This window comes from Pelodiscus sinensis, chromosome 28, assembly GCF_052426305.1.
Source record: "Pelodiscus sinensis isolate ZL-2025 chromosome 28, ASM5242630v1, whole genome shotgun sequence".
Lineage (NCBI taxonomy): Eukaryota > Metazoa > Chordata > Testudines > Trionychidae > Pelodiscus > Pelodiscus sinensis.
Window position 1 is genome coordinate 5,826,706 of NC_143079.1, and position 12,360 is coordinate 5,839,065.

Below are 12,360 nucleotides of genomic sequence, written 5' to 3' on the forward strand. Positions count from 1 at the left end.
CGCTTTTCCGCAAAAAAGCCCCAATCGTCATTTTCGCGATCGGGGCTTTTTTGCGGAAAACACTACTGTGCTGTCTACACTGGCCCTTTTCCAGAACAGTTTTCCAGAAAAAGGACTTTTGCCCGAACGGGAGCAGCATAGTATTTCCGGAAAAGCAGCTGATTTCTTACAGTAGATCGTCAGTGCTTTTCCAGAAATTCAAGGGGCCAGTGTAGACAGCTGGCAAGTTATTCCAGAAAAGCGGCTGATTTTCCGGAATAAGTGGCCAGTGTAGACACAACCAATGTGTATAAAGCATTCAAATCCAAATCCTGACTCAGTCAGCAAGAGTCCCATGGTAAGATGATTCTCCCTTGGAAGTTGTTCTGATCTGTGTGTGAATGTGGCATGGTAGAAAGCAGATTCTGTAAATACCTTTCAGGTGCTGCTCCGGGAGAAGCCCAGCAAATCATTAAATCTTAAAAATTGGTTATTAACAATGTTGGTCATTACAGGCAGAGAGAGGGAGGGGAGCAACTTACATAGTTCTCTGTTGGTAGATAGTTTCCCTTAAAAGCACTAAATATTTCAGAATTGGTACAACTGGGCTAGTTGCTTATGTATCTCACAGTATTTAAGTGTCTAAATATTTTTCCTAGTTAATGTAGACATATGCTGCAATGGAAACATTTCTTAACTCTGGCTGGAGAAGGGAGAATCTTTCTTCAAAAATAAATTTCTAGGAGAGGTAGGACAGAGCTGGTCACTTCATTATCTAGTGCTAGCCAAGTTTGAGATTCAAGCCTCTCTGAAATTCGAGAGAGTTTTAAAAAAATCACACTGTTAAGCATCTACTCATCTGGGCTTATCTGAATTTGCGTGGCTTATTTCGAGGTATGTCAATTGCATAGCTTATTTTGAAATTGGGAGCATTTACACAGCACTTATTTCGCAATAGAGCACTCTTCCTCCGACTTCCCATGCTCCTCATACAATGAGAAGTACAGGAGCCAGAGTAAGAAGTCCTCCAGCTTGACAGTATCTTGACTTTATTTCAAAATAACTGCCTGCTGTGTAGACGCAGGCTAAGTTATTTTGAAATAACATTGCTGTGTAGATGTACCCTTACACAAGTAATTGCTCTGAGCTTTGATCATTAAGTGCGAGGTAGCAAGAACCAGAGGAGCGTTAACAGCAGAACAGGTAGTTCTATGACAGGTTGGTAAACCAGGGCTTCTCTTAGTGCGGAGAGTCTATAATTAATTTGCTTGCAGTGTTCATAATCCCATTCAGCAGTGTGGCAATGGATTCACTTGCATAACTCCATCTTTGGAATCTACCTTCGGCTTAAACGTAATAGTGGTTGAGACGGGAGCACTCTAATGTAAACAAATGTGCACCTTGCCATTCTTCCTTCTCTGACCCTGGACCAGGCATGTCAAACTTGAAACCTACTGAGGGCTGCACAAACGAAAGCTGATAGCTTTCAGGGCCACCAAAGAAAATGTACTTCTATTGGAAAGTCGTAATTATTTATTATTATAGATTATGTTTTAAATATATTTTATAATTTTCCAGGTCTTGTTTTAATACAATACAATAATTTGATGTGTAAAATTGTTGTTTGCCCATATAAAATAATTTTTAATTTAAATGTAAATTGAAAGTACTTTTTAATTTTTTTTAGATGATACATAACTTGTTTTGTTGAAATCAAAACAAGTATAGACCGTGGTTAATCAAATAGAACAGGCTTCTGTGAAAATTTCAGATGCTTTGTAAGTTTGAGATTTTGCATAAACATAATATTCGTGCAATTGCAAAAAAATATGTATTTATTGATATAAAATTAATATACATTTTGTGATTTTTATTTGGGAATAAATAAAATGTTAACAAAATATCCCCGTCCTCTCCCCCAGAGCCAGGCACTCCCATACCCCTGTTCTAACCCAATCCCCCTCCGCTCCCCCAGAGCCGCCCCCCCACCGCTCTAACCGAATGCCTCATCCCTCCCCCAGAGCTAGGCACACACACCCCTCTAACCCAATGCCTCCCCCCAGAGCCAGGCCCCCCAACCTAATGCCTCCACCCTCCCCCAGAGCCAGGCATCCCCAGATCCCCCACACCTAGTGTCTCTCCCCCCCCCCCCCCCAGAGTCAGGCACTCCCAGCTCTCCCCCCTCCGCCCCTCAACCTAATGCCTGGGTCCCGAAGCCACCGCCGACCCCCACATTTCTTCCTCAGGCGCTGGGGCAGCGTGAGCACAGCGGCCAGCTGTGAGCAGGCGCTTGATGCCTGTGCAGAGCGGCCGGCCGGCCATGAGCATGTGCTGGAGCGCAGAGCAGCCTGGCCAGCCGGGAGCAGTCACTGTGGTGCCGTGCGCAGAACGGCCAGTTGGCCGGCTGCGATCTGCACTCAGCCACGTGCTCCGAGCGGCCAGCGGGCCGCACTTTATTCTTTAATAAAAAGGTAGTGGCGGGCCACACAAAATGTTCATCCATGCGGCCGCCAGAGGCCTGTTTGACATGCCTGCCCTAGACCTATTAAACTCTCTTCTGTGGAGAGGCTGGCAGGGTTTCCTCCCACCACCCGTATTGGTGAAGTCCTCCTTTGTTGTGCACAACGACAGATGACCGTAGTGAGGTGAGAGCACAACCTGCACTTTTGCTTTCACCATTTGGGGAAATCCTTTATTTCTGTCACCACATGGCCAAGGCGTGGAGACTGTAATATAGTCATGGAGTTTAAGGCTTGAAGGGCCTTCCTAAACTGGTTATTCATTAAGCCATGGAGCTGGAGAGGCGATCCCCATGCTGCTAGTGTCTTACTCCCTGCTGCTTGTTTCCACTGGATTTCTCCTGGTTTTCTCTTTTCATGGGGAGAACATTTAGAGGTGGTTTTTGAGGTTGTAAACCACACTTTGAACTATAGCAGCTGAGTTTGATTGCTAAGGAGTAAAGAGAACACTTAAATGAACTACTACCTCTGGAAAGGGCAAACAACTCAGACCATTCCCTTCAGTTGGAATGAAGCCTTTCCATTTTATTCCTTTTGCTTCCTTTTAGGTCTTGTCCTGTTTAGTCCAGATAGCGTCTGTCCGCAGATCCCTTTTTAATAATGCAGAGAGAGCAAAGTTCCTGTCTCATCTCGTTGATGGTGTTAAACGGATACTGGAAAACCCACAGGTGAGCATAGGGCAAGCCAGGTATTTCTTAACAGTATTATTTCTACAATTTATTGCATTTGCTACATTTGCTTCCCTAAACTACTCTTCTGTCCTGGGCCCTTCATGACGAGGTAAATGTAGAAGAAGGTGACAAAACATCAGAGAAGAACTAAAATGTTTAATGAACTCAATGTGTATAGTTCATTTAAGTGGGAAACTAAAAGGTAAAGGAGAGAATAAACAGTCAGAGGTGAAGGTTTAAAAAGTGTAAACCCCAGAGATGGAAGCGAATTGTTTAGTGTGATATGTATCAAAGTGGAATGAAATATATGGAACAGCTCTGACTCCCATTAAAGCTTGGGAGACTAATGGTGTTGGAGTTTACCCCACTATTGAATAGAGAAGTAAGAGTTTAATTGGACAAAAATGCTGAAAATGTGTTTACAGAAACAATCTTGCACTGAGCAAGAAAGAAAGACTAAGATGATGTCTGTCATCTTTACCTACTGTTCTTCAGTCTTGCACTCTCAATCAAAAGTTCTTAAATATCACTGATTATCTGTGTTGAAAGGAGATTTTCAAGAGTGATACTTGAGCCTAGTTGTTTACACCTTGTGTAGTTTGCCACTGTGAATTATATATGGTCCAGACTAATGTTTTAGGTACGTTCCAAGACCTGCCAATGATAGGGTGCATTTCAGCTGGGTCATCTATACTGTGTGGCTTTGAGGGATCATACTTTTACACTTACACAACACAGTCCATGTAAGGATATCCAAGGAAGTAGAGGTGGGCAAGCACTACCCCTTCTTTTAGAAATGGGGATCTGAGGCATGGAATGATGAAATAATTTGCCAAATCATGAAGCAAATCAGTGGGGCCTGGTCCACACTAGGACCTTAATCTAAAATAACCCCTCTGCCCCCCCCATTCGAATTTGTAAGTGGTGCATCCACACTACCAAACCCATTATTCCAAAATGAGGGGCTGCGGAATTTGAACTCTGTACTCCTGCTTTTCATGAAGAATAACGCTAATTTAGAACTCGTAAGTCCGAAATAACACTCCGGTGCTACTAATACAAACTAATTGGCCTCCAGGAGGCCTCCTGCAGCTCCCCAGAGTGCTTTGTGGGGCTCTGAGTTCGAAGTAGGTTCTGTTAAGGTAGACGCGATGCCTCAGACTCATTTCGATGCTTCCCTGTGGTGAGGATGTGCAAGTTCGAATTTGTTAAATCAGGAGACCAGAAGTCACATTTAGTAAATTTGAAATAATTTCCTAGTGTAGACATGGCCTGGCAGAGTTGGGAATAAAACCCAGGTCTCCTAACTCCCATCTCTGTGTGCTGATAGACCACTAGACAGTGCTATCTGGCTTACTATTTGACATACTGTTGGTTCTCTTCCTCCCCAGAGTTTGTCAGACCCGAACAATTACCATGAGTTCTGCAGATTGCTGGCACGATTGAAAAGCAACTATCAACTGGGAGAGCTGGTGAAGGTGGAAAACTACCCTGAGGTCATCCGACTCATTGCCAACTTCACCGTGACCAGTCTGCAGGTGGGAATTCCTGACATTTGGCCTTATTGGAACCTCTCACAGTGGAGGACTTCCCCTTCTTTGCAGGAGCTATGCCAATTTGTCAGGCCCAGTAGCAACGAGGCTGCGGCATCCACTCAGGCTTTGTAATGGCAGAGTCAGTATTGATCATACTATGAACTTTGGCTGCAAAGTACTTGAGGGGAGGGTTGTAATTACAGCCCTGGAGTTTTTCCTTGTTCCGTCAGTAGCAGTGGCTGATTCATGGCTCTTTTAGTGTAGTGCATCAACCCTTCATTAAAATGTAGTGTAGAGGGTGATTCAATCAGTATCGTGCAGTCCTTTCCGCTGTTGTGCAGCATACAACTACATCTCTGTACACAATAAAATGACATTTTAAAAATTCTTCCATGGAAACTACTGCACACTGGCAGCTTTGATTTGTAGACCATTGGAGTGTATGTAGCTTTTAGCAATATGCAATGTTGTTGAGATGGCTTGTAAATGAAGGGGTTTAGTGGAGGCAAATAGGAGCAGTTGAATTTTACAGCTTGAGTGAGGATTGGGTGTGTTTGATAGTTCCAAGAGAACTGAATAAAACAGTTTAAGATATTAAAAAGCAGGCAAGCTGTGTGTGCCTGGCTCCAGGTGAGGGACTAAATTGCATTATGGGTGCTTCATCAAACCAGAAGTGTGTTGCAATATTGCCGTTTGTAATGTAAATGTCAGTAATTCTGCATGTTGCTGTGCCGCTGTGTCACTTCCCTTCAGGACAGATGGAGGGTCTTGTGTTCTCATGCAGGAGCCCAGCAGCAGGGTTGGACCAGGCTGCCCAAATGGTTTAAAAAAAAAAACCCCGTTTTACGCCAGGTCTCCAGCATTGAAAGTCTAGTGCGGCAGAGTTTGACAGCCCTTCTCTTGGGACTTCCCCTGAGCTGTGGCATGTGAAGAGCACTGAAGGGACAGCTCTAGAGAGCCCGTGCATAGCAAGCCCTAAGAGAGATGGAGCTCAGCAGGGGCTGACTTTTGCTCTGCCTGTGTTGTCGCAGTACTAGGGCATGGTTTCCTCGCTGCACTACCATGCTCAGAAGAATGAGGAGAGAAAGAAGCAAGGCTGTTCGAGTTGAGGGAGGGCCAACCCTACAAGCAGGTATTTTCAGACCTGCACTGGGGCCTGAAGGCTTCAGCTCAGCTCCATCTCATGCAAGCTTATTTTGGCCTATCCCTGGCTCCTTTGCTGAACAGTTTTCTTCCTTTAGGCACTCTTGGAATTCAGGGGCTGATTTAAATTCAGCGCTGCCGAGGAAAACGGAGCATTAAAGCATCCTGGATAAGCCCCTGACAATCTAAGATGCTCTCCTACTGGCAGACGGTTCAAGACAAACGTAACATTCTGCAAGATCCTAAACTCACTGGCTTCCTTTGCTTTCTCTGTCTTGGTACCTGCAGCACTGGGAGTTTGCACCAAACAGCGTACATTATCTCCTAAGCCTGTGGCAGCGGCTGGCAGCATCTGTGCCATATGTTAAAGCCACAGAGCCGCATATGCTAGAAACATACACTCCAGAAGTCACGAAAGCATACATCACTTCCAGGCTGGAGTCTGTGCACATCATACTGAGGTAAGGGAAGCCTGAAAAGGCACAAGCATTTCTACTTCAGTGCCTACAGCACATAAGGGAAAATCTTGCAAGGGTCTTTGGTCGGGATGTCAAATCCTATTTAATTGATTAAGCAATTAAATGTAGCGTTTAACCGGCTCACTGATTAAGGGGAGGCAGGCAGGGGGCTGCTCCAGCCTGGCTGGGCTAAAACGCCCCTGTCCACAGCTGGCCCTGTGGGGCTGGAGCAACCCCCTGCCCACAGCATGGCGAGGAGCTGCTCCAGCCCCCACTGGTTAACTGGAACCAGTAACCTTTCACATCCCTAGTTTTTGGAATTAGATGCGTAGTATTGACTCCAGTCTTAGGATGTTTTGCTTTGTCAGTGAAATGTCTCAGGAGGGATGTGTCATCCTTTTATATTTGCAGTGTATTTTAATTAGAGTTAATTTATTGGATGGAAGAAAACCAAAATATGAAAGATGGGAAACACTAAAGCACGACGACAACCAGATGCCATAATACTTGGTATTTCTTAAACACGTAAAGTGCTTTGTTTAAAACCCTGGGCAAATATTGTCATAAACCTGTGATGGCCCTTTCAGCTCTATTAGTCCTGTGCCCATAAAACAAGAGGACACTAGTGATGAACACTCGGTTGTATTCCATCAGTCTGTGCAGTGCTCCATCATGAGAGCTACCAGAGGCAAAGATTCAGATGATCAGGTTTTAAAATAGCCGTGTGCCTAGGAGAAGTGTCTTCCATGGGGGAAATAAGCTTGTTGAGGGTCAGGCTAGCACGGATACTAAGCTTCATTTATAATGCTGTTTTCTGCCCACGCAGAGATGGTTTGGAAGATCCACTAGACGACACCGGCCTTGTGCAACAGCAGTTAGATCAGCTGTCCACCATTGGCCGGTGTGAGTACGAAAAGACCTGTGCTCTCCTGGTGCAGCTCTTTGACCAGTCAGCCCAGACTTACCAGGAGCTGCTACAGAGCGCCACTGCCAGCCCCATGGACATCGCCGTGCAGGAAGGTGAGTGCAGTCCAAGAGCAGTGGCCAGGGAGCCCTGGTCAATTTGCCCCTTTCAAAAAACTACAGTTCCAGAAACCTGCTTCCCCCATCGAATCCTGTCCAGAGAGACCCACTCCTACAGTTATTCTCTTGTGAAAATGAGCAAGGGGCTTGGACATATTCAGCCTGTTTTATAGGGGTGTTATGGTTTCAGTTAGAGGGCCAGGTTTTTACTTTAACTCCTTTTCCCTGATGGACCTCTGATGTTGCTGGACCAGAGAGTCCTGGACCACGGAGGTTCAACCTGTGAAACTTCAGATGGTGAGGACTTGAGTGTGTCTGTCATACCAGCCTTGTGTGCTTTCAGAGGATGAGTACTCCTCTTTGCACATATGCAATGTTTCCAGAAGCCTACAGAACATGGTCTTGTATTAAAGGAATGTCATGGGGTGAGGGTGATCTTATGAGGACAGCACACTGCAGCTAGAAACGATGCTCTGAAGCAAATAGGTACAATTTCCAGGATCAGAACTGTGGCCTATCTTCCACTAAATGGAGAATCAAGTAATACAGGTTGAACCTCTCTAGTCCAGCACCTTTGGCACCTGACTAAGGATGTTAAATAGAGGGTAATTGACTAATCGAATAGTCGATACATTTTTGTATTGACTATTCGATTAGTCAATAGAGTGCCTCTGCCTTTCAAGTGTAGTGCTCCCAGCATCCGGCTCCTCGCAGCATTTCAAAGCAGCATCCCTGTGCGGCGCCTGGGGTCAGCTAGGGACTCAGCTGATTCCGGGCTCCACGAGGTGCTGCTGCTTTGAAATGCTTCGAGGAGCCTGACACCGGGCTCCCCGTGGCATTCAAAGTGGCAGCGCCGCAAGGAGCAGCTGACCCAGGACTCCATGTGGTGCTGCTGCTTTGACATACCCTCCTGTTCTTCCCCCACCCTTGCTGCCTCTATTTAATAGAGGCAGCAAGGGAGGGGAAGTGACTAGAAGACTGTCCATTTGCTTATCGGATAGTCGACTAGTTCTTCACCTCCCAACACCTGACCAGTGCCGAGCCAAAGAATTTTCTGAACCACGGAAAATGGATGTTGTCTAGCAACATCACCAACACTTCTACTACTTACTGGGCTCTTAGAAGACATTTCGGGGTAAATTAGAGCTAAATAACAGCACAGAACACTGAGAGCAGGCCTGGTGGCTGTAGACAAACTTTATGGGACTACAGGAAACTCGGCCACACCCATGATAAGTGGACACCCAGCTAACTAAAATCATGCCAGACCATGGATGTTGCCAAACCAGAGAGTGCTGGACTAGAGAGGTTCAGCTGGTACTGACGTAACTGTAGCTTCTTGATCGGTAGAATAAAATAAGCTCTTTTAAGCTTTCTTCATGAGCCTTGGCTTTGCTGGAGAAAAACCCAAAGAATCCCTTTCTCTCACTACCATGTTGCCTGTCAAGTGTTTGTTTCTGATGTCATCTGTTGGCTTCAGGGCGTCTGACGTGGCTTGTCTATATCATCGGGTCAGTGATCGGTGGCAGGGTTTCGTTCGCCAGCACAGATGAGCAGGATGCCATGGACGGCGAGCTGGTTTGTCGGTAGGCATGCTGGATGCTTTCTAGCTACACTAAGCACTGTCCCGTTCTTGTGGCTGCGGGGTAGTAATTCTCTAGAGGGTGTTCTCCCATCCCTCTTTTCTTACTCTCACTATAAATAACTGGATGGAATCGGCCCTTGTGCACAAAGACATTGATAGCACCGGCTAGACTCACTGAGCAAATGTCTGTTGGGATCTGTTTAAACCTGAATGTCTCTATCTGTTTGGCAAGGGATCTAAATAATCAAAGGGGAGAGTATGTGAGAGTGGAATTTTTCCTACTTGTTTAAACATCCGCTGCAGAGTAGAACCCGGTGTGTCTTGGTTCTTTTTGGGGATGAGAGGTTTTTTTATACGAACCAAAATGGCTTTGATAGTACATATCTTGTGAATACCCCAGTTTCCTACAGCAGATGGAATTCTTACACAGGGAGGCACTTGTACATTTTTTGTAGCCAGAACTGTAATCATAATTGCTGATTTGTGTGGTATGGGTAATTAATATGCAGTGCATGGCTCTTAAACAATCCTAAGATAAGCAAAATGCCATGTAGAACATAAGCCTAATACTGCTTCTCTGGGATCAAGCAGGAGAAAGAGGACTTAATTAATCTGAGACTTTATCAAAGTTGGTCATGTAAACTAGGGATGTTAAATTTCGATTAATCAGCTAATCAAATAGTCGATAAGGGGTGAGGTGGGGGACTTGCCATCCTGGCTGCACCTCTGCCTTTTAAATGTAGCAAGTGCCACCCACAGCTCTTACTGCATTTAAAAAGGCAGAAGAGTAGTGGGGAACCCGGGGCGAGTAGAGACTCAAGCAGTCCCTGCTCGCCCCGGTTCCGACTGCTGCTACACGTCAAACGCAGAAGCACGGCAGTTGGAACGGGAGCAAGCAGGAACCGCTTGGGTCCCCGCTCGCCCCAGGTTCCCCACTGTGCCTCTACCTCCCCTGCCCCCCTGGGGAGATGATTCTAGGGGGAACCAACTTTTAAGCCACCTCTCCTCCCTCCCCCCCCCCGCTTCCTCTGATACAGAGGCAGCAGGGGGGGCGGGGCGGAGCGACTAGTGGAGCAGTGACTCAACTACCTGATAAGCCTAGGCTTACTGGGTAGTTGACTAGCCACTTACATCCCTATTCTCAGCCATACGCAGCTTGGAAATTATACCACCTGCCTGATACCACTCTTCTGCGCTCCCTTCTCAGTGTTCAGCCAGGCTGGTATTTCTTGTCCTCCTGGAGCTGTTGATAGATCTGTCACTACTTCTTCTTTCCCTCCTTTCAGGGTATTGCAGTTGATGAACCTGACAGACTCTCGCCTGGCACAGGCTGGGAACGAGAAACTGGAGCTTGCCATGCTGAGCTTCTTTGAGCAGTTCCGAAAGATCTATATTGGAGATCAGGTGCAGAAATCCTCCAAGGTAATTCCTTCTCCCCTGCAGCCTTGAGGCATTGCTGGCTCCGGTAATGCCTTCACTTCTTTTGGCATATGAGCTGCTAGATCTTAATTTGCTCTTGTGTTATAAGAGCTTATCAGAAGCTCCCATCCCTCCTGCTTTCCACATACCCCGTTTTACACTTACAGCTTCAGCAGTACACTTTGGCACTGCTTTTCATTAAGATGTCTGATTAGGGCACTACTCTAGGTCTTGGAGGACCAGGGTTCATATCTCTGTTCCATCACAGGCTTCCGGTGTGACCTTGGGCAAGTCACTTAACTTTGCCATGCCTCAGTTTCCCATCTAAATAATGGTAGATAATAGCCTTGCCCTAGTTCACAGGAGTGTCAAAGGGGAAAAATGCATTAGGAGCTGAGTGCCTCACAGTGCTTAGGAGAATGGGAGCTATATCAGTACCTCAGAGGTGTTAGGGCTGGGGTGTGGTTCTGACGTTTAGTTAAAACTTACTGGATTGTTTCCTAGACATTCTGAAGATCCTCTAGACTTGGCACTGAGGTGAAATGTGACGTGTTGGCTGCCAAAGAGGGCAGTTTTTGAAGACAAGGGAGGGTTAATGAAAAAGGGCCCCTCTCAGTTTTCCTGCTATGTCCCCCCTCTCAGCGTACACTGGATGTTAACATTGGGGTACTTGGTTCTTAAAGAGAGTTGAGAGAAACTGTCCCATCTTCTTTCTAAAAATTTTCTGTCATTCTAATAACCCATAATTCCCAATTGGCCAGGGACGTGGGTTAAAGCCCCAGTGAGACACTCTTGCTTCTGGAGCTGCAGGGGGCTTGGGAGCATGTCAGATCCCAGGGATATGAGGTGGGGCGTTTGTTGCACTCTGCTCATAGCTGTGTTAGTGTCAGAGCTATGGGGCTGCGTCTTCAGAGAGAAAACGAATGCCCCGATTTTGTATATAGCATCTCTAGCTGCTGAGAGCCCAGCTGGGGATGAACTTGTCTGGAATGAAAAAGAGGATGAAAATCTTACAGGTCAACAACATGTTCTGCTTTTGTTAACCTGTTACCCCATGTAGAGTAGGGGTCTGAGTAAGAATGCGAGTGCCTCAGGGCAGGAACCTTCTCTGAAGAGCTATCAGGCCATTTCATAAAAGTAGGCTGGGGATCAAACGTTCTCCCTGCTTAACTGCTTGGAGACCCTAGTGTTCGGGGAAACGAATTAGCTATTTTTAAATTCAGGCTGCGTCCCCAGTAGAGTCCTACCTTCTTCCAGCAAAAATGCCACTAATTCCATTGACTTCTTGTTAACTTTTGTGTTGCTCTTTCCCCTCCAGCTGTACCGCCGTCTCTCCGAGGTCCTGGGATTGAGTGACGAGACCATGGTCCTGAGCGTCTTCATAGGGAAAATGTAAGTAGTTCTGCTTGCAGGCATCAGGGATGCCAGGAGTAACTGGGACAACCTCACTATAAGAGAGTGTTGTTCAGACTGAGAGGGGAGCCTCTGGCTATTGGAGGGCATTATAGGCCGTGGCCAGAGGTTTAGGTCCTGTACAGCATCCAGGATTTATGTATTTTACTGCGTCATGGAGACACACAAATGGAATCCCCTGCAGCTACACCAGGATAATGGATCCTCTTTTCAGTGCCCCCTTAATTGGGCTTCTGCCATCATCGTTACAAGGGGCAATCTCCGTTATCGTACATCGCCACGTCGTTATTGCTAATCACAAGCCTAGAGACCACAGTGGGGAGGGGACTACAAATAGCAGTAGGCAGTTCAAAATAGCGCCAGTACCGTTCTTAAACCTCTTCCACTTCACTAGACTGCCCCCTCGTGGCCTGTTGCTTAGGAGCTTCCTCTGGATTGAACACGTCAGCGGGGTTTTCTCCTGTCTTTCTGGCCATCCCCGTTAGACTCTGAACCCCTTCCATACCTCCAAGGCTGAAGCCCAGTGCCGTGCGCCTGGATGCACATGGCCATCGGCTTCCTGCACTCCTCTAGCGTCTTTTTTGCCTTGGTGTACGAGGTGCCTGTCCACTCTTG

General features: G+C 46.4%; 1 protein-coding gene across 1 annotated transcript in view; it reads left to right on the forward strand.

The window, feature by feature from the left end:
• The window catches only part of XPO7 (exportin 7), an 86,097-nt gene that overhangs the window by 56,707 nt on the left and 17,030 nt on the right, over positions 1-12,360 (forward strand). The window contains exons 9-15 of the mRNA XM_089773813.1: positions 3,047-3,166; positions 4,561-4,701; positions 6,130-6,308; positions 7,132-7,325; positions 8,809-8,914; positions 10,200-10,335; positions 11,651-11,724. Of these exons, the coding sequence (XP_089629939.1) occupies positions 3,047-3,166; positions 4,561-4,701; positions 6,130-6,308; positions 7,132-7,325; positions 8,809-8,914; positions 10,200-10,335; positions 11,651-11,724 (950 nt within the window). The remainder of the gene's footprint in view (positions 1-3,046; positions 3,167-4,560; positions 4,702-6,129; positions 6,309-7,131; positions 7,326-8,808; positions 8,915-10,199; positions 10,336-11,650; positions 11,725-12,360) is intronic.